This window comes from Corvus brachyrhynchos, unplaced genomic scaffold (assembly GCF_000691975.1).
Source record: "Corvus brachyrhynchos isolate BGI_N302 unplaced genomic scaffold, ASM69197v1 scaffold152, whole genome shotgun sequence".
In the NCBI taxonomy this organism is placed as follows: domain Eukaryota; kingdom Metazoa; phylum Chordata; class Aves; order Passeriformes; family Corvidae; genus Corvus; species Corvus brachyrhynchos.
The window spans coordinates 7,421,645-7,440,300 of NW_008237447.1; the positions used below are offsets into that span (position 1 = coordinate 7,421,645).

At 36.7% G+C, this 18,656-nt stretch overlaps 1 protein-coding gene across 2 annotated transcripts; it reads right to left on the reverse strand.

Annotated features, from left to right (window-relative positions):
- Positions 1 to 649: 649 nt before the first annotated feature.
- On the reverse strand, positions 650 to 17,958 carry LIPI (lipase I). Of its 2 annotated transcripts, XM_008631568.2 has the most exons (10): positions 17,690 to 17,958; positions 13,813 to 14,189; positions 12,154 to 12,262; positions 11,397 to 11,498; positions 10,282 to 10,371; positions 9,021 to 9,188; positions 7,516 to 7,608; positions 5,492 to 5,603; positions 4,965 to 5,138; positions 650 to 1,468 (listed from the first exon to the last, which is right to left on the reverse strand). In XM_008631568.2, exons 1-10 carry the CDS (start codon positions 17,736 to 17,738, stop codon positions 1,381 to 1,383), a joined length of 1,362 nt encoding a protein of 453 aa, XP_008629790.1. In that variant the 5' UTR covers positions 17,739 to 17,958; the 3' UTR covers positions 650 to 1,380. The 2 variants fall into 2 exon arrangements, with proteins under 2 accessions (XP_008629790.1, XP_017587008.1); XM_017731519.1 differs by lacking the exon at positions 10,282 to 10,371.
- Between the last annotated feature and the right edge of the window lie 698 nt (positions 17,959 to 18,656).

The window sequence follows — 18,656 nt, forward strand, 5'->3', positions numbered from 1 at the left end:
CACCACTTGACTATATCTATAGTAATTGCCTACAGTAATGTAATTACTATCAATTTTTTTTTTTTTAAGAGTCAGTCCATAAGCATGTCTGTCCACAAGTCTGTATACTTTTGGTTTGTCCAGACAAGTAAAAGCATGTGCAGTGGCTGTTTCAGAGCTTTGCATGGACTCACCAGCATGCTGGAGCTGCCTCCGGCAGTGAAAACGTGCCTCTCCTGCCTTAGGACACTAAGTTCCATCTTCCTTACAACCCAGCTTTTGACTTGCAACAAAACATACAATTCACAGGTTTTGGACAACCCACTCCACTGACATTCAGATGAAATTGGTTAATAGGTTCAACCAAGCATTGCTGTCAAGCATAGGAACAGAGAGGGCACAGGAAAGAAAGGAAATGGATAGTGTGTATAGGATGCATTTGCATGAGAAACTAGTATTGAACACATAAAACAGCCTCATAGAAGAAAAATACACCCATCTGTCCTCCAATCAGTTCCATCAGGAAATGCAGTCTGGGACAAGAGAACATTTTTTTCTGAACTGGAGGAGGGAATCTTTATGTAGCATTTATTCCTGCTCACATCTCAATAGGTGGAAAGCTGTCATCAGTCTCAACCCGAGCAGCAGCTCTAATTCCAAGAGACCCAAACAGAAACAAAAGGAAGGTACATTTATTTCACTTCTAGGTTATTCTCCTCAGAATAGACTTTAGAAATACTTTGTATCTGAAACAACACTACCCTGTCCATAGCTCTCCTTTAAAAAAAAATCCGAATGTCTGCAATAGCATTCCTCTACGATGAGCATAAAGACAACAGATTCAAATTGGAAAATTTACAAATGTGCTCAGAAATGTTATTGTTCCACTTCTCACACTGAGATATTATATAAAGAGAAAATGTGAATTCGTTTATCCAGTGAATACAGCACAGCAAAACTGTTGTGTATTAGATCCGTAGATGACATGTACAGTATATTAAATTCACTTAGTAGACAGATCATTATGTTTCCATGTAAAAGCCATTACAAATAATAAATATTTAAATATATGTATGACAAATAATGTGCCAGGATTATGCAGATAATTCATATTTAATTCAGTAGTTGCTTCATTGCTAACAAATAGTAATGACCAGACCACTGCATGTTCTCCACCATGATACATTTACTTTACTCAAATAATTTTCCAAACACATACATGTCTGAATTTTTCAATTAATTTAAGCCTAAGGCACTCAGAGCAAGTAATGCGTATTATCAGGTAGATTCTTGAAAATAAATCTAGCTTATCTCATTTCCTTTCTCATTGCAGTCTTTATCCTGAGGAAGCATCAAAATGTCACTGCTCTCAGAGAAATTAGGTTAGTAGTAGCTCTCTTTTCATGCACCCCTCTCAGAGCAAGGGATAGGTTTGAAGGTCAGTTCAGTGTTCTCCATCAGTACAAAATCATATCTGCACAGCTGCAGCCTACAAAAGCAGAAAAAGAAAAAAAAATTACACAACAGAAAAAGTTAACTTTAACAGAGAAATATTCCAGTGTTTGAATTATTAAACCTCCAGTATTTATCAGCTCTCAGAGACAGTACTCAGGACAAGAAGTGTCTCCTTGTCTAAGTTTATACCCTATTTCATGCATTCCTAGAATAGCTTTGGCAGACTGAAAAACAACCAAACATCAGCTGGATGGTGCAAAGAAGTGTATCACACTACTCTAAAGTACAAAGATGCAGAATTTCATCCATTACAGCTATTAATCTTCAAATTAACTCTTTAGCAGAATGACCCAACATCTGCACAACTCCTGTTAACTCCTGTTAAGGGCCTGAACAATTTATTTTGAATTCCATAGGTAGGAAAATTTCTCTGCTTTTATTTCACAGAAGAAAGTAAAGAACCACATCATAATATTTTCTCTTTCACTTGCAATGACAGCATGTGTAAGAAAGTTTAATGCAAGAAATTTTTCTTCTAAACATCCAGAAAACTCACAGCTGACTAATATTATATGAACAGTTAAAGAGGTCACAAAGGGAGCCATATATACATGAAAATCGTGCTTTTTGAGGTCAACATAAATGCTCAGCCTTTTAGGGCAGAGGCAGGTCACAGACCTGCTTTTCGTGCACTGTTGTAATGTATGGGGAGAGCTGGTATGAACAGGCAAATGACTGACATACCCTCTGATGGCACCTCCATAGCATACAAGATATGAGATTTATTTTATTTAAAATTATCTTCTCTACTGCTCTGAACTCATAGATGTGGCTATACCACACAGTTCACCTCAGCCTGGGAGGTAGAATACAGTGAAACAGAAAAAGGAGAGAACAGCCCACCAGGCATTTCTGCTGTTGCCCATTATTATGAGATTTCCAACCTGTCTGTATGTGAAAGGACTGTCAGATTTCTACTTAAGAATATGACACCTTCTAAGGTCTCCCAAAGTTATGACAGTAATTTTATGACTAAGAAGATCAAGACAAATTCTGGTGTTCTGTATAATGCAAAGCATAGAATTTCATCCAATCTTTCATCAACAATTTGTTTTGATTTGAATTCAATGTTTCACTATTATAGTATTTTTGTGTTATTATTTATATCTAACCACAGGGGACAAAACAGCAAACCATAATGCTGAATTCTAGAAATAAAAGCTTATGTTTTCCAACATATTGTATCTCATTTGAAGTGCAATCCATCTCCATCATGATTCTTGAGTAACAGGAAAGCCTCACAGAAGAGTAGACCTGAGCAGGGGGCAGATTCACCAATAAGGAGCAAAACACAAAATAATGCTTTTGTTAGGTGAGGCTTTTTTAACCCCTCACCCCATATGGCTTCTCTGCTGTCTACTAAAAAGCATGAGCATGCCACACTTGTTCAGTAGAGGTATTTACAAGGTCTTCTTTTTATTATTTCTGTTCTTGTTTTGGTCAAAAAACCCCAGAGGTGTCTGGGCTAAGTATCTTTGAGACATTCACCTTCCCCACCAATTGAGTTGGAACTGACTGACAGATTCACAAGCTTTTTTACGATGACTGACACATGGACACACACAAGTTAGCAAAGCTTTCTGGTTTTATTGGTGAGCAGAAATTATTTATCTCAGGGATCAGAAGAAGAGTATGAAAATTATGTGTACCTTTCAGCACTCCCATTTTCACACACCATATGTGTGAATAGTGGACCAGCCCAGCAGACAATTGTCAGTGATACTCCCCAGACTCCCACAGTTTGCTATTAACCCAGACCTGGGGAGACCGAGACTCCTATTGTCTTTTATCCCTGCATCTGTCCCCTGGCTTTTATCTACTTCTTTGTTAAGAATAATTTAAATGTAGCTTCTGGTTGATCATCCTGTATTCAAGTAATTGCTGTAATTATGTGTAAATAAGGTAAATATAGGTAGTTATAATGAGCAATTAGGTAATTATACCAACCAATAGCGCTGTAACATCTGCATTTAAGTTACGTTCACATGCTGATTCAATAGAGTATTTTTCACTGCTCTCTAGAAGTATCTAACATGCCTCTACAGCTGCAATCTGATAAGGATCCACATGAAGGACTTTAGTCCTATATTAAAGCATCTCAAGTGCATCTTACTTTTAAACTAACAAGAGACAGACTAACAGGAATGAAAACTCAAACCCAGTAAGGGCTGTTCGCTGAAAATCTCTCTTGTTTGCTTGCTAGATCATTATCTGAGAAAGTCCCAAGTGCTGACAGGCTTACATGAAATATATCTTCTGATTTATCACCATTGGGCTGAGAAAAAAAATTGGAATATGATTTAGAACTTTTCACCCTCTCTCATCACCAAATGCTTTCAAATAAAATCATGCCATTTTCACCTGAGAGCTTGAAACTTATGGCTTTCAATAAATTAATACAGTCAAATGTAGGTACATTCTGGGGTACTATTTTGATTACTGAGTGTTTTGTTTCTTCCTAAGTCTCTCCCATACACCTCCTCCTCTTTCGCAGTAAATCTAAAATAGATTAATTTAAGAAGGTTTCATAAGTTTTGCAAAGTATCATAGCCAATTCCTACTAGGCTATTATCATACACCATATAAGGAATCCTCAAATGTTATATCTCAAGTTAATAAAATATACTCACTTAAGACTTACTAAGTATTGTAATATTACTCTCACTCATTACTCATTTGTTATTACTTATTTGATAAGCATTTTTAGGTTTTTATTTTAAATTCTGAATTTCTTGAATCTCTTTTCATAAGAAACAAATTAACAACTCTCAAATAAAGTACTCTTGCTACTCCTGTATATTTCTTAGCTATTCCATGTAATAAGATCTTTTCACAAGATGCAAATGCAAAATTTAATTGCTAGTATTACTGTATAAGTAAATTTGGAGAATTAAAAAATGAATGTATGGCAACACTGCTGAAATATTTTAAACTAGAATTAATAAAAGCTTATTAATTACACTCAATTACAAAAAAAAAAAAAGCAGATTATTTAATTTTAAGTGTAAGCAGACACAGACTGTGTTCTGGTTTTAGAAGAACTTTACCTTCATCAAGAACAGATAAAATATTCCAGCCACACAAGCAGCTGAAGTGCTCCATTTCACACCTGAGTGTGAAAAGCTATGTACAAACACATGAGTAAAATCAGAAAATTGCTTAATAAAATTTATCCTGTGGGGGAGAAGTTGAGGAGGGGGAGTTACACCATGCAGGTGTAAGTCAGGCTGGTCCTTGAAAGCACAGCTGTGACAATATATGTGACGCCTCCATCTACAAGGTGCTGTGCACTAAATGTTAATGTACACAGCAGCTCTTCCACAAGACAAATTTGATCATCAGGAGGATGAGAAGAATATTCATGCACTTAGGAATATGCAATTTAAAAAATTAATGCAGGGAAATACACGTTACTGAGAAAACATACTGAGTAGCTTAGTTGATACCCAGCTGTGATACATAACACTCACCTGTTTGGGTTATTGAGAGATTTCAGCTTCATCTGAAGAATCCTAAGCTTGTGTTTTGGGCCTATCAACGTCTTCGTAGAAAAGGTCAAGGAGATTTTTGCTATTTTTTCAATGTCTTGGTGAAATCCAGTTAGTATTTTGACTCTTTTATATTGCTGAAATGTTGAAGCTTCACTAAAGAAAAATATTTAGTCAGGCTTTTGTTATCTGAGTAATATTCATTGTTGCTAAGCATTATTATTGAACTGGGAGATCTTGTGAGATGTATCAACTTTGAGCATTCAGAACAAGGACACCGGAACAGAATTCAAACCAGTACCAAGCAAGGGCCTGGAAAAAGGATAATTTCAGTGTGAGGGCATTGCCCTGACACTGAGCCACAACCAGGAAATGATGCCATGGCCAAGTCTTAACAAACTCAGGATAGTTTTTCAACTTACAAGCTAAGAAGCTAAGAGGTTTAGAAAACTCAGCAAATTAGCCCTATAAAGTGTTAAAAAAAGATTTGAAGACAAAGCAAAACATACCTATTCATCTGTGACTCTACTGTGTTTCCAGCATAGTCTGTTATTTTAACTTTAATGAAACCTCTCCTAATGCTTTTATTCCAGGTAGTAATGTCCAGTAAGTAGTTATACACTGCAGAAAGAAATAGGAAATCATAAGCATCAAAGAATGATCTCAACAGGAAACACTTGGTATTACCACCCTGTTCAACTTATTCACTGGTAGATGATAGGAATAGTGACTCTACTTTTATGCTACCAGTCCAAAGGAGAATAAAAACTGACCTGCTCCTGACCTGCCCTGTGCCCTCAGAAACCCTGACCCGGCCTTCTGTAGCCATCACCAGTATAGGAACCACACACCTTTACCGCTCCCAGTCAGGACACCAATTAAAACTTTCTTTATTTTTTGGCATATTGATTATTACCATTCTCTCCTAAAAGACCAGCCCTCATATGAGGCCTTGTTTTGCTCAAGTTTACAATTTCACTTCTTTTTAAGACCTTTTGTTCATTTCTGTTTCCTCAGGTTTCCAATTATCTAAGAATTAAGGCTTTAATTAATAAATACACATTTTTCAGACTGGTTTCTTTTCCTTCTTGACTTTGCATACTTTTTTCTTCTTGATTTTGCATATTTTCCCTTAAATTTATACTGTCATTACAGTATTTTTTATTCTGCTCCATGTGTCTCCTCCTATCTTTGATAATATTTGTCTCCCTCTTTTTTCCCTTGTATCAGTACCAGAGAGGGGCAAGGGAGAACAATAGTAACAGTTTGGGTTGAGTTGAAAGACACTGGGAAGAGGAGTTATTTTATGTAAATTTTATGTAAAAAATGTATGTAAAATCCATCACTTCATTCACCTCTTCCTTTGGAAGATACAGTGATGACAGCAAGCATGACTGGGCTCATGTGTCCCTGGTCACAAAACTTGCCAAGATGGTGGACAAAACCAATGGGAAAACCTAATTTCACACAAATTCCCTATAAGCCTATCCCCATATCTCAAATCAAAGAACTTACACATAACTAATTAGAAGTGTGTATTGCACTTGTTCAGGGTGCTGAAGTCTTTTAATACAAACAAAAATTGGATGAGAATCTAGGATGGACCTGTATGGATAGGTAGATATCTAAACTGTGCAGCTGGAGTCCCTGCCATGAGAGCTCATTCCCACAGAATATAACTCTGAAGCAGTCAGCTGAGTTTTCCCTTCACTGTTTTAATCCTGGGGAGACATGGTGTAGCTTTAGTTGACTTTGGGGTGATCTCCTCCGGGGGTGGAACATAGAGGAGTCTCTTTTTGTTCCCCACCCTGTGGATACAATATTACTGCTAGCAAGAATTTCTCTTGCTTCTTTCCAGTCCCGTGAGATACTTTTCTCTCTCACGAAGATGTTAGCTGAGTTCTATAAACTATGAACACCTGTGACCTTGCAAAGCCTTGTTTATGGTACAGTAGAAAAATATTTTGACAATGGATGTTTTAGGATTTTAGCCAATAGTCCCAAGGGGTGGCTGATCCTTTGACCAATTACACTGTGAAGAAAAAAGTCTATAAAAGAGTTGTAAAATAATTAAATAAATCAATCTTGCTGCACAATTCCTGCCTGTTGGATCTCTCTTTTCCTCCCTACCACTGCAGGATGCCGTGATACCACCCAAGGCAGTCTCGGTTCCCTTTCCTGCTCTCTGAAAACGGGAGCATCAATCCCATCTAAGCAGGTTCTATCAATCCAGCTTTTGCCCTCCCACTTGATTCTCATTATCTGTCTTCCTTCTTCCTCTTGGCAGTCCATCCCACTACTTTTAAAGTTACATTTCTTTCCCAGTTTACACAGTATTACTTTTTCCTCTGCCACCATCATTCTTCTTCCAGTCTGTGAACTGACCCTTAGCTCATGTTTTTTTACATCATTTTACACAGTGGCTCACACTAAGTTGCTACTTTTAACATGCCTCAGATCACTCCAGATCAGCTAAAAAATAACAGTCATAAATTTTTATAAAGAGGTTTTATGTATGTATTTAGTCACTCACTGCAGAACGGGTCTTGGTCTGAGGTATCAAAATAAGCTTTTGTTGGTGAACTATATGGTATCAGCAGTTTTTTCCATCTATCAGCATGATAACCTGAAATTCAAAGTTTAAATATTTCGTTTCAGACATTTAGTAAAATCATGATACACATATAATTACACAAAAAAAATCTCACACAAATTTGGCTTTAATTTTCCTAAATATCCTCTAAGAAAGAAAACTGACTAGAAAAATGAAGGAATCCTCTGAGTATAACAGACTGCAAGTACTTCATTCTTCTAATATATTAGTATCACTAAAATTATCATAATGTAATAGTAACCTCTTTAGTCTAGATACTAACTCCAAAAAGTAGTGCTTTTACACAGACTCCTTCAGAGGTAACAAAAAAAATCCAAAAATGTAGCCCACATATTTGCAGACAGCACTTACAGGACAGCTTTCCTTTCTTTCTTTTGAATCATTAAATATTTTTAAATTCTTTAGCCTATTTGTAGATATTGTTTAATAAAATCTAAAATACTCTGCATCACCCCTAAGCTTATGGATTTAATGTAGAAAGAAAATTATACAATTCCATGATTATTGTCTTTGGGGCTTGATAACAGTCCTTGTTCCTAGAATGGATGATGCTATTCTCCCCCTGTTAATCTCTCTACCTAGACTGGATGAGGAGGGCTAATTCCAGGCTGCACAGCTGCCACTGCAAAGCAGGAAGAAGGAAAGATTGCAGCAGAAGGGTGTTGCATCCCCACGCAGTTCCCAGACTCAGCAGCTGACTGGGGAAATATTTCTCGACCTCTTCCTTGGGAATTCTGTCCAAGTGCATCAGGCATGGCTAATAAACATGCTGGGGAAGTCCTGGAGTCTTTCTGTCCTACTGTAAAGGCTCATTATGGTTGGGGTTTTTTATAAAACAGCACACAGATCTGTCTATCTATGCTTTTTCTTCAAAATTGATCTAATTAATATAGGGCGTACACCCTTGTATAAGGATGTAAAAAAAGACAAGATACAAGTTGAAAGTCAGCTTCTAGTTATGCATTTTAAAAATTTCATTCTAAAGTAAAGCTTGCCAACAAAGAAATGCTCAGAAAATTGTAGCTCTTTTCAAGCTGCACCCAGATCCTCCCTAAAAGCAACAAACCCCCAAAACAACTAAAATCCCCTCCAAATAAAAGCTTGATGCCAAAGGAAGAGCCAGAGAAACCATGAAGTTGCTGTAAACATTATTACTCTTAAATAGGTACTCTAGGGATCATAAGACACTCTTAAAGCCTGAAGTGATGAACTAAGTACAAGCAGTTTCTCTCTAGAAAGGGGAAACACTGAGTCCATTCCACACTGGAAAGCATAGAGACCAAAGATTAGGAACATTCAGCACCTGTGCCTAGCAGAGGTAACTATAAAGTAGACAAACCCATGAACTTTAAACTACTTTAAAAGTAGTACTTTGACTTCCCAGGAAATCTCACCCAGCCCAGAAGAGATATGGTAACACTTACCCAGTACTGGGCAGGACATTGGCTGGAAAGCATCACAATCAACACATTTTCCTCTCTTGTAATCCAAGTAAGAGTCACAAGGATATGTTATTATGTCACACTTGGTTTTCAAAGATGATAAGAAGAGGAAGACAGATCTTTGATGGTCACATTTAAAATAATGTAATCCTTCAGGGAAACAAACAAAAAAAAGAAGTATAAAAAGAATATGTAATAATTTCTATTAATGAAAAAAAGGTGTTGTAAAAGTAGAATCACAGAATGGTTTGGGTTGGAAAGGACTTTAAATGTCATCTTGTTCCAACCCCTCTACCTTGGGCAGTGACACCTTCCACTAGACCAGGTTGCTCAAAGCCCAATCAAATCTGGCCTTGAACACTTCCGCAGTTCATCCTGTGGTACATCCACAACTTCCCTGGGAAACCTGTGCCAGTGTTTTACCACTCTCTGAGTGACAGTCTTGGCAAAAAAAAATTACCATGAGGAACACTGCAGAGATTCTTCTCTCTAATTGTCTGGGAAAATAAATTCCTTCCTTTCCTGACAAAGCAAACTATGGGAATTGTAGAGATGAAGATGATGCTGGCTTAAGGGATTCTCCCATACACATACACACACACACACAAGTGGAAGTTTTATGCCTTTGCAGCAGCTCTAACTGGTAGCAGCACTGTGCAGATTAGTAATGGGAAACACTGACAGAAACAAAAGAGTAAACAAAAATAATTGCCAGCAACCTTGCCTGCGATTCATGGAGGTTGAAATAAGAAAAATTCTGCATCAAAAGATCATTTCATAAAACTGTTTTCATCCTAGAACCTAAAAGACATTTCCAAAACCAAAACCTTGCTCATCATTGCCAGCCAGGAGGAACCTAAAACATAGGGGGGATGTGGAAACCTTGCCTTCCATGTCATATGCAAGGAATCCTGCCCAAACCACAGGGACACAAACACCTTCCCCCATGCCTTGACCTACATAACCATGGAAAAACAATGATCAGTATTTTCAGGTTGTATATATAATACAATAACATAATTCCATCACACCAATATTAATGATATGATGGGATATATATGTTATAGCAAGATTATTTTCAAATATCTTTATTATTTTTCTTTTGCTGCATAGGGATGGAAAAGAAAGAATACAGTCTCAGCTCCCATATCACTGACGAAGTGCAGTGTACATTCAATTCAATTTAACCTTTTTTTTTGATCTCAAACTGTGTTTCTCATTAAATAAACACAATTTTATTTACCACTAAAAAATGTTTTTGGACAACCAGGCTGATCCATTCCTCCATTTGGATAGAAATCAATGGTTCCTAAAGGCTTCTTGAAACCTAGTGCTAAAGTAAAAAGATAATGAATGAAAAAAACCATAAACAGAATTATGAAGGCAATTATTTATCATCACATTCACTCCAAAAACCAGATAGGTCTTAAAGAAAATTTTTGCAAGTATACCATTCTTTTTGTACTGTAAATCAAAATTTATCTCATACTATGAAATAAATTCAAGGGTTTTTTTCTTCTTAAGAATATTATATATATGTAAAATACTGTACACAAATGTATACAAAATTGTGTAAGATTCCTACTGCTACAAAAGGGAAAGAACAGAAAAAGCTGTAACTGAGATATTATTTACATAAATAAATTTATGAAATTCATATTCTCTCCAGGAACCAAAATTCTTTCCCAATGCAATTTTCATTAGAGTACAATTTTCCATTTTTTGCAGGACATTGGATTCTGAATATTAGCAAATCAAAGTAAGAAAATCTGTATCTGTCCTATAAAAGTAAGCAAAATTCCATGAGTAAGAATTAATTCAATCTGACCTACCTTCCTTTTTACCACACATTATCTTTATTCACATAATAGGAACATTACAAAAATTGGTACTGTACAGACTCATACACAAATTTGTAAACTAAAATGCTTAATTTTTAATATTACTAAAGAAACTGATATGAAACTATACAAATAATGGGACAACTGTGGTGTGAAATGTTTACTTATGGTTTTTAAAGAAGAAATGAAACCAGATTAAAGCATAGATGAAGCAGATTTTCCAATGATCCTCTTTTTAACCTTACAGTAACACACTTTACAATTTTAAGCAGTGGCTCTGTGGTGTACTAAGCTGATACAGCAGAGCCTGGCTGTCTCAGAAGGGATTAATTCAGTGATAACCATGTGCTTGCAGCCTCTGTGTTCATACACACTTGCACAGCAAAAGAATGTTCATGGTAACACAAAATATACTCCTGCAGCACTTCTTGGATGTTACTGAGATAGCTTATCCCTTCTCTTTTGCTTTCCTGCCTTTCCTCCAGCTGAAATAGGCAAGTCAAGGCTATGTCATTACCATCAGTATCTGAATGGATTACATCCACAAACTGTGCATCAGTAGGATCCAGTCTCTGCTCTGGTGGTTCTCCAGTGAATGAAGGGCCTGCTGGATCCAGACCTAAATAAAAACAATATTTGCATCATAAATCCTGGGCTCCTTCTGCAGATATATACGAAGACCAACATCTGAGCATTATTCAGCAGTGATTCTTCATTTTCCTGACATAAAATTTAAAAAATAGCACATTTCTTCTTGTTAAATTGTTAAGAAAAGCAAAGATTCCTACTATAAGACTGATCAACCCATATCTATGACTTTCTCTCTCTCCCTAACTAGATGTGCTCATATCCCATTTATTCAGATGACTATAAATCAACAGCATTGGGGATCAAATCAAGAGAATTCATTTTGTCCCTTTCCCCAGAAAATACCAGATCTATGATACACTTCATAAAACCAAAATGCACAATATAACTGCTCTCACCACCAGAACACAACTGTCAGACACTCAGGTAGCATATCATTTAACTTAAGTGGCTTTTAGATGTAGCACTCAATTTTCATTTGAGAGACTAGAGGTAACCAGGTTGGAAAATTTAATCTGTAATTTATTTCCTGAAGGCAGACTTTCCCAATTTCCTGAACTGCTATCAGGGCTATATTTTTCCTCATGTATGTCATTAAATATTCAGTTCTCGTTTGTCGATGTCTCAGTGCTCTGACAACAATACAAGGTACAATAGAATATGTGCACTGGGATTAAAAGCCTTACCTGTAATTCTGCCAAGTTTGCCATTATACTTCTGGCCAACAAAACCAGCTATATGAGCCCCAAGACTGACTCCAATCATATACACAGAGTCAAGAGAAGCTCCATCCACCTAGCAGGGGGGAAAAACACCAAAGCCATAGTCACACACATAATTAACTGAACAGAAATCACTAGAATTTTTTATTTTTGATTTTTTCTCAGTACTGTAAGTTATATTTCAAACCTTTTAGCTCTAAAAACAAATGGAAATTACAAAGTTCCTTTCAGTTTGCAATTCTATACTAGTTAAAGTGTAGTAATTATGAAAATTTTTAACTAGAAAAATGTAAAAAGGAAGTTCAAGTCACATTTCTCCTGAAATGTCGCACTAGTTAGAAGGGGAACAGGGAAGGGAAGAGGAAGACATTTATCAGATATAAGAAAGGTGACCCAAAACTATGAATGAGGAAACAAAAATCTTGCCCTGCTTTATCCTTCCAATAAAATAAATTAAAAACATAATACCATTAACAAATACTTATTCCACACAACTGCTGAATAATGGTACCAAATGCACAGCTCAAAATGCCCGTTCTACAAAGCAGGCAGTATTCAAAAAAACCCAAACCAAAACCTACTGAAGAACTCTAAAACAATGTCAGTGGACCAAGTTGGAATCCCTGCAAAAGGATGGGGTGACACACAGGATCTGGAATATTAATATGCCTCAAAATAAATTAACAAAGGCCTCACAACAGCTTGTAAGTGTGAAAGCGATAGCTGTGGGACACTACAGACACCCCTCCCACCACTTTCAGGACTCACACTATCACTTCTGTAAACAGCAATTAACTTGGAGACTCTCCTTTATAGTCCTATTTAATTTTTTTTATTCCATAACAACAAATCTACTGTTGGCATAATTGCAAATTGCTATCACTGTATCTAGTCCCAGAGGACAGATTCTGATAGGCTTTCTCTCCTTTCACCTCAGTCTTTCTCAATATGCTGGATGTTTTTCTCAAATTCCACGTGAGTATTTTTTTACTGCACAGCATGCAAAATTTCTGAGAATGGCTGAGAAATAAGTGGTGAGAAAAGATGAAAATTTAAGTGACAAATCAGACAATGACATAAATAACATCATAACATGGTTTGTTCATTTGGTCAAGCAATAAATCTGAAGCCCAGTTAAGACCACTGGTATCAACTATTGTTTCAGCAACTGCCTCTAGAGACAAGAGGTTAATACCACTTTGGAATTAATATTTATATCTTTGCCAGTGGTTTACTTCTCATTTAAAATCTTTATTTATAGTAGATTAACAGTGAAAAGAGTAGTGCAGTGCCTTTGTAAAATGTTAGCACTGCATACTATTTGAACATCTCTCCCTTCCTCTCCCCACTGGTGAATTTACTCTTTCCAGAAGGCCTAAAACTTCCAGCTGGTTCAAGAAATAAGATGCACTTTCAGGCACATTTCAGTGAAAGGCAAGTAAGAACTCAGGTGAAGTTAAATATGTGCAATAATAACTGCATATAAAGTTAGTAATACCTTTATAAAGAAATGTGATTTGATATTGTTCACTGGACTTCTCTATAGATATATTTTGAATATCCACTCCCACTCAAACCGTGCTCTTTAAACTTATTCAGAACAGATGCAACGCTCTGCCTTACCAGCATCTGGTCAACATAATTCTTCAGTATTTCTGCAACTTTTCTGCAGTTTTCCACAGCAGTTATGTAATTCACAGTGGTAGCACCACGATTCCAATCAACTATAATGAGATTAATATCCTCTGAAGACAGTAAAAGCTTCTTCATGTCACCCAGCCATGCTGGAGGAGATCCTGTTGGCCTGAAGCCATGAATAACAAAGACAATTTTCTTGGTTGTATTAAGGTACTCAGATGCAGTAACGTTGTGTTCAATGAGTCTCTCAGAACAATTTTGATTTTCCCTTGTGTATAGGAGCAGCTGAACATGGAGTTCTGTTCCAGACAAAGCATTGCCTATGTTAAGATCTGTAAATTCGGGACATTTTTGTTCCTCATCTGAAAAAGATGAAAATGTTAAGACAGTCATTTGATGAGTTGGACTACCTGAAATACCACCTCTTCACTTTTCATATCTCCTTCTGCTGAAAGTGGACAACTTCCATTTTCTTCACTCTTGACCTTTGGATTGAGGTGTCAAAACATGCACTGAACATGTGGCAAGGAGCCACAGTTTAACTAATGACTCTGCAGATACCACTATGCTCCTCTGAACCCTTCAAATGTGAAATTACCCTAATTTTTCCTGAACAGTGTAGTTTCTCCTTATAGGTACTAATTAGTAGTCTGTGTTGATAAGATCCTTTACTTCACCATCAAATGCAGGTTCTCAGAATTTTTTCACAAGTGTGTGTTATATAAACAGGAAGGCTGTTGTGGTTGTTTCTTCCTCTTTGGGCCAGGGTGGCAGTGCTGCCAATCCTTAGACCTTATTTGCTTGATCTAGCAATAAGAAATAGCTGCGTGACAATACAGGGATAATCCAGAACCCTTTCCTAGCTTTGGATCACCATAATGACACCATTACCAAGAAACAAAGACAGAAGAAACAAAAGATCTTGTTCTGAGGTGGAAAAAATAAGAATTAAGGTCAGTGTACATAATGGCACAAGACGAACAGTAGGATTTAGAATTTCTGTCTGTTCTTGGACAGTTAGGGTGTACCAGGTTAAACTTGTCAACAAGAGGATGGAGATTTCAAAAGAGTCTAAAAAGACGAAACTTCTCCCTGTCTGGTTATCAACATCCAAAGTTCACACTTTAAAAATATCTTTTGGCTGCTGAGGTCACATGGTGTGGATAAACCACTTCAGGACTCTGGGCAGAACACCAACACCTGTCACAGTTCTTCTGCTGTGGCCTCTTCACCTTTCTTATGGTGTTAGCTGGGTTTTGGCCAGGAAAATCTGGGCCCATCTCTTGACTTCTAGTGGGCTATGTTATTTTACACAAGACTTTTGTCTCTCTGGTATTTGATGGCACCATTCTCAAGTCTTCTATCATTAAAGTCTTTGCAAAACAAGTAATATTCTAGAAAGCAGAAGTGAGAAGGAAAATAGTACCTTCTTAGTTCCTTAAAAATAATATAAAAAAATAAATTGAATTTCTCGGATTTTTGAATCATAAGAGAAGCAGTTCTAGCTCTTCTCCTTTTCCCAATGGGCAGGTCACAGGCAGAACCAAATCCACCACTTCTGAGATGGACAGCAAGCCTGCACTCCTTTCTAAAGCTGCAAAAGGCAAGTGTGGGTGGCCTACAAGGTATCTGAAATATGTGTTCATATTTCAATAAGTAAACGACGTGAATTATGGCACTCCAGGTGCAGTAAAGATGCTGCAAAGGCACTAAAGGCAATAATTCACTAATTTAGGGAACTAGACCAATCACCTCTAATGCCAAACCATGTATCTCCAAGTGATGCCTTAGGTTTTAACGTTCATGTTTTTCAAATCCTGTACTGCCTGGTGTGTAACTCTGAAGTTTCCTGTAGCCTGTTAACTTCTGCTCTCTCTTGCCTGCTCTCCAAGGACACCCTAGACTGTCCCAGGCCCAAAATGTGTAAACCAAAGCCCCTAAAGCAGGGGTCAAGCTTGGGGAAATTACATCATTAACTGAAGCTTTAATTGGAGAACTAACTCTGATATGCAAATGAACCAAACCTATAAAAGTGTGAAGAACTCATGACCTGTCATCCATCTTGGGGTCCGTTTTGGCAATGGCCTCTGGCTCCCCAGGGGTACCTTTGAAGGCCCTTCAAATAAATACCTACCTTTATTCCCTTATTCTTGTCTAGCCTCTGTTTTTAAGTGGCTGCTTCAGTCATCACAAGGACTAGATTGGTCACCTCTCAACAGGACATCACAAAAAACCATTGGATATAGTCCAAACCAGAGCAGGCTTGAAGATACAGAGTGTTAAAAACAGACTGAAACTCCCTGCTGCAAATTGACCAGAAAAAACTTTCATGCCTATCATCATGTATGTTATGACAGTAACTGCAAATATTACATGGAGAAAAAGACAGAATTATATTTCAAAATAAATACCATTGTTTTCCTCATTTAAACGCTGAATAATATACATAAATTTTACTGAGATAACCAGACAGGTTATTAACTAAGTAGTGATACAAGAAGGCAACTCATTTCATCACTTGGACTTATCCAAGAAGTTCTGAAACTGAAAGGTTTTTGGCTGAAGTGGACTTGAATTTAGTGAAAATAATAATCAAGAACCTGGTAAAATGTCATGCATGTGACATGATACTAAGATATTAACAATATGTGTCCCATTTGATTTCTAGTTTTCATATATTTATATATGATGATAAAACTAGAATATAAATTACATTACACTAACTTCCTCTACAAAGTGGAAATAAAACCAATCACTTGATTATATTTTCAAAGGTACAACATGAAACTCACAATTTTTCCTGATGTGGTCTTTAAATCCAAGTTTAATCACTGATCCTTAAAATTCACTCCTTCATATCTAACATATAAAAGATTCATGCTAAAATATTGCTCTGTATCCCTTTAAATATTTTGATTTTTTTTTAATCATTTGATTGGTAGAAATAAAAGTTATTTCTTCTAAAACCAGTGAAATGACAGTGAAATAAACCAGACACAGTCTGTTCCATGGGAGTGAGAAATCTATCACAAGGAAATCATTTTAACTGACAAACCTGTTTACTAGCTGGCAAATGTCAAAGGAAAGCAACTCGTTTACTCTCGGCTGTGCAATGACAGAAGTTATTCTTTCAAAAGTAAATAGAGAAAAAAATGAAATGACTATGTCTTTCTGTGGAATTAGATAAGACCTACAAATAGATTCATTTGAATTGTTTAGCAAGGAGTCATCGGGGGAAGTTTTTCAAACTCCTGTTTCTCATTGAATACTGGAAGCAATACCCAGCTGCCCTTTGTGCACCCTTGTTGGAGTACTCACTTTTTTCTGTACAATCAAAACATACATGTAGGCGTTGGGATGTTACACATTCAGTTTAAGCAAGTTAATGGATAATTTTAACTTTCCTGTGCACATTTGTAAGCATTTTAATCGTCTTCTGTGGTTGAAAAGGGGAAAATCTTAAGTGTACAGTCTTTTTTTTGTAACTAAAGTTTACTATTTAAAAATGTAACACATAACTTGAAGATCTAAGCACCTATCAAATCAGTAACAACCAACAAACTCACATTAGTATATTAAGACTATTTCATGATTACGTCTACTTTGTACAAAGTGCACATACCTGAGCAGGTCTCTGGGCAAAGTACAGCCAGAGATAAAGTATCAGGCTTGGTTCTATTTACTTTAAAATGAAAACATGTCTCAGTTTCAAAGTTATTGAATTCTTTTTACTAATAATCTGCCCCATTAGGCATAATTAATAAGATTTTATTTTAATCTTTTGGCCAATTTAAATGAAGGAATATTAATGTTTTTAATGTTTGATTAAAGCAAAGATCACAAGTAAGCTAATGGTTCTTACCTGATTTCACCCAGTATATCAAACAGATGAAGAAACACAATTTCAGCATGTGGAAGTGGAGAAAAAGTGATGTGCAATATCCACAGAAAAGTGGCAAATTGAGTGTTTCCTTATGCTAGATTTCTAACACCACTGAATGACATCAATGAAGTGAGTAGGAAGCAGAAAGTAAAGCTGTAGTCCAGCTTCTGCAACTTATGACTCCTCCTGTTGAGTGACTTCAGTGGGTAGAGTGGTTTCTGGGCTTTGAGGGTTGGGACTGGTTTTTAATCTATTTCCCTGTCTGGCTTTCAGCAGATTTACACGTAAGCAAGTGATGTCATGTATTACTGACAACTCCTGCATAGGTGGAGTTTAGGAAGTGGGGTAACTAGTGGTGCATCCCATTAAAGATCATAGTGTGGGGGGTTTTGATTGTGTCACTGTATTGCAACTAGTGGCACTGAGATGGGCAAAAGGAACCTAGAAGAAAAAGTCGTCCTGGTGACAAAAGGATATTCCTGTCAGAACTTGAAAATAATTCTGAGAACTGTGTCTCCAGAGTTAATTTTTCCATATAATTATCATCTGAGCTTTTCCAAGGATTCATTCTCTAATCTAGATTCTGAGATGGTCTGCAAAAGCATCTCTGGCAGAGAGATGGAGCTTAGAGCCCCACAAACCTCACCCAGACACTGATTTGCCATGTGTTTTTTAACCTCATTCCCTCTGTATCCCAGCTGCAAAACAAATGAAGAAATATTTATTTTTATGAAGCTCATTTATTTACAAATCACTTCCCTGGGTAAATACAAGAGTACAGACTACAGGTTTTTAAAGTTTATGGTGAGGCAAAGAGGCAGATAAGCCCTGCATTATTCATGTGTGAAGTGTGGATGCTCAGTTTGCCTATATCTGTGAACCAATTATTTCCAGTTCAGGAGAAAGAAAAACATACCATAACCATTCAAGTATGATGTAAATGCAC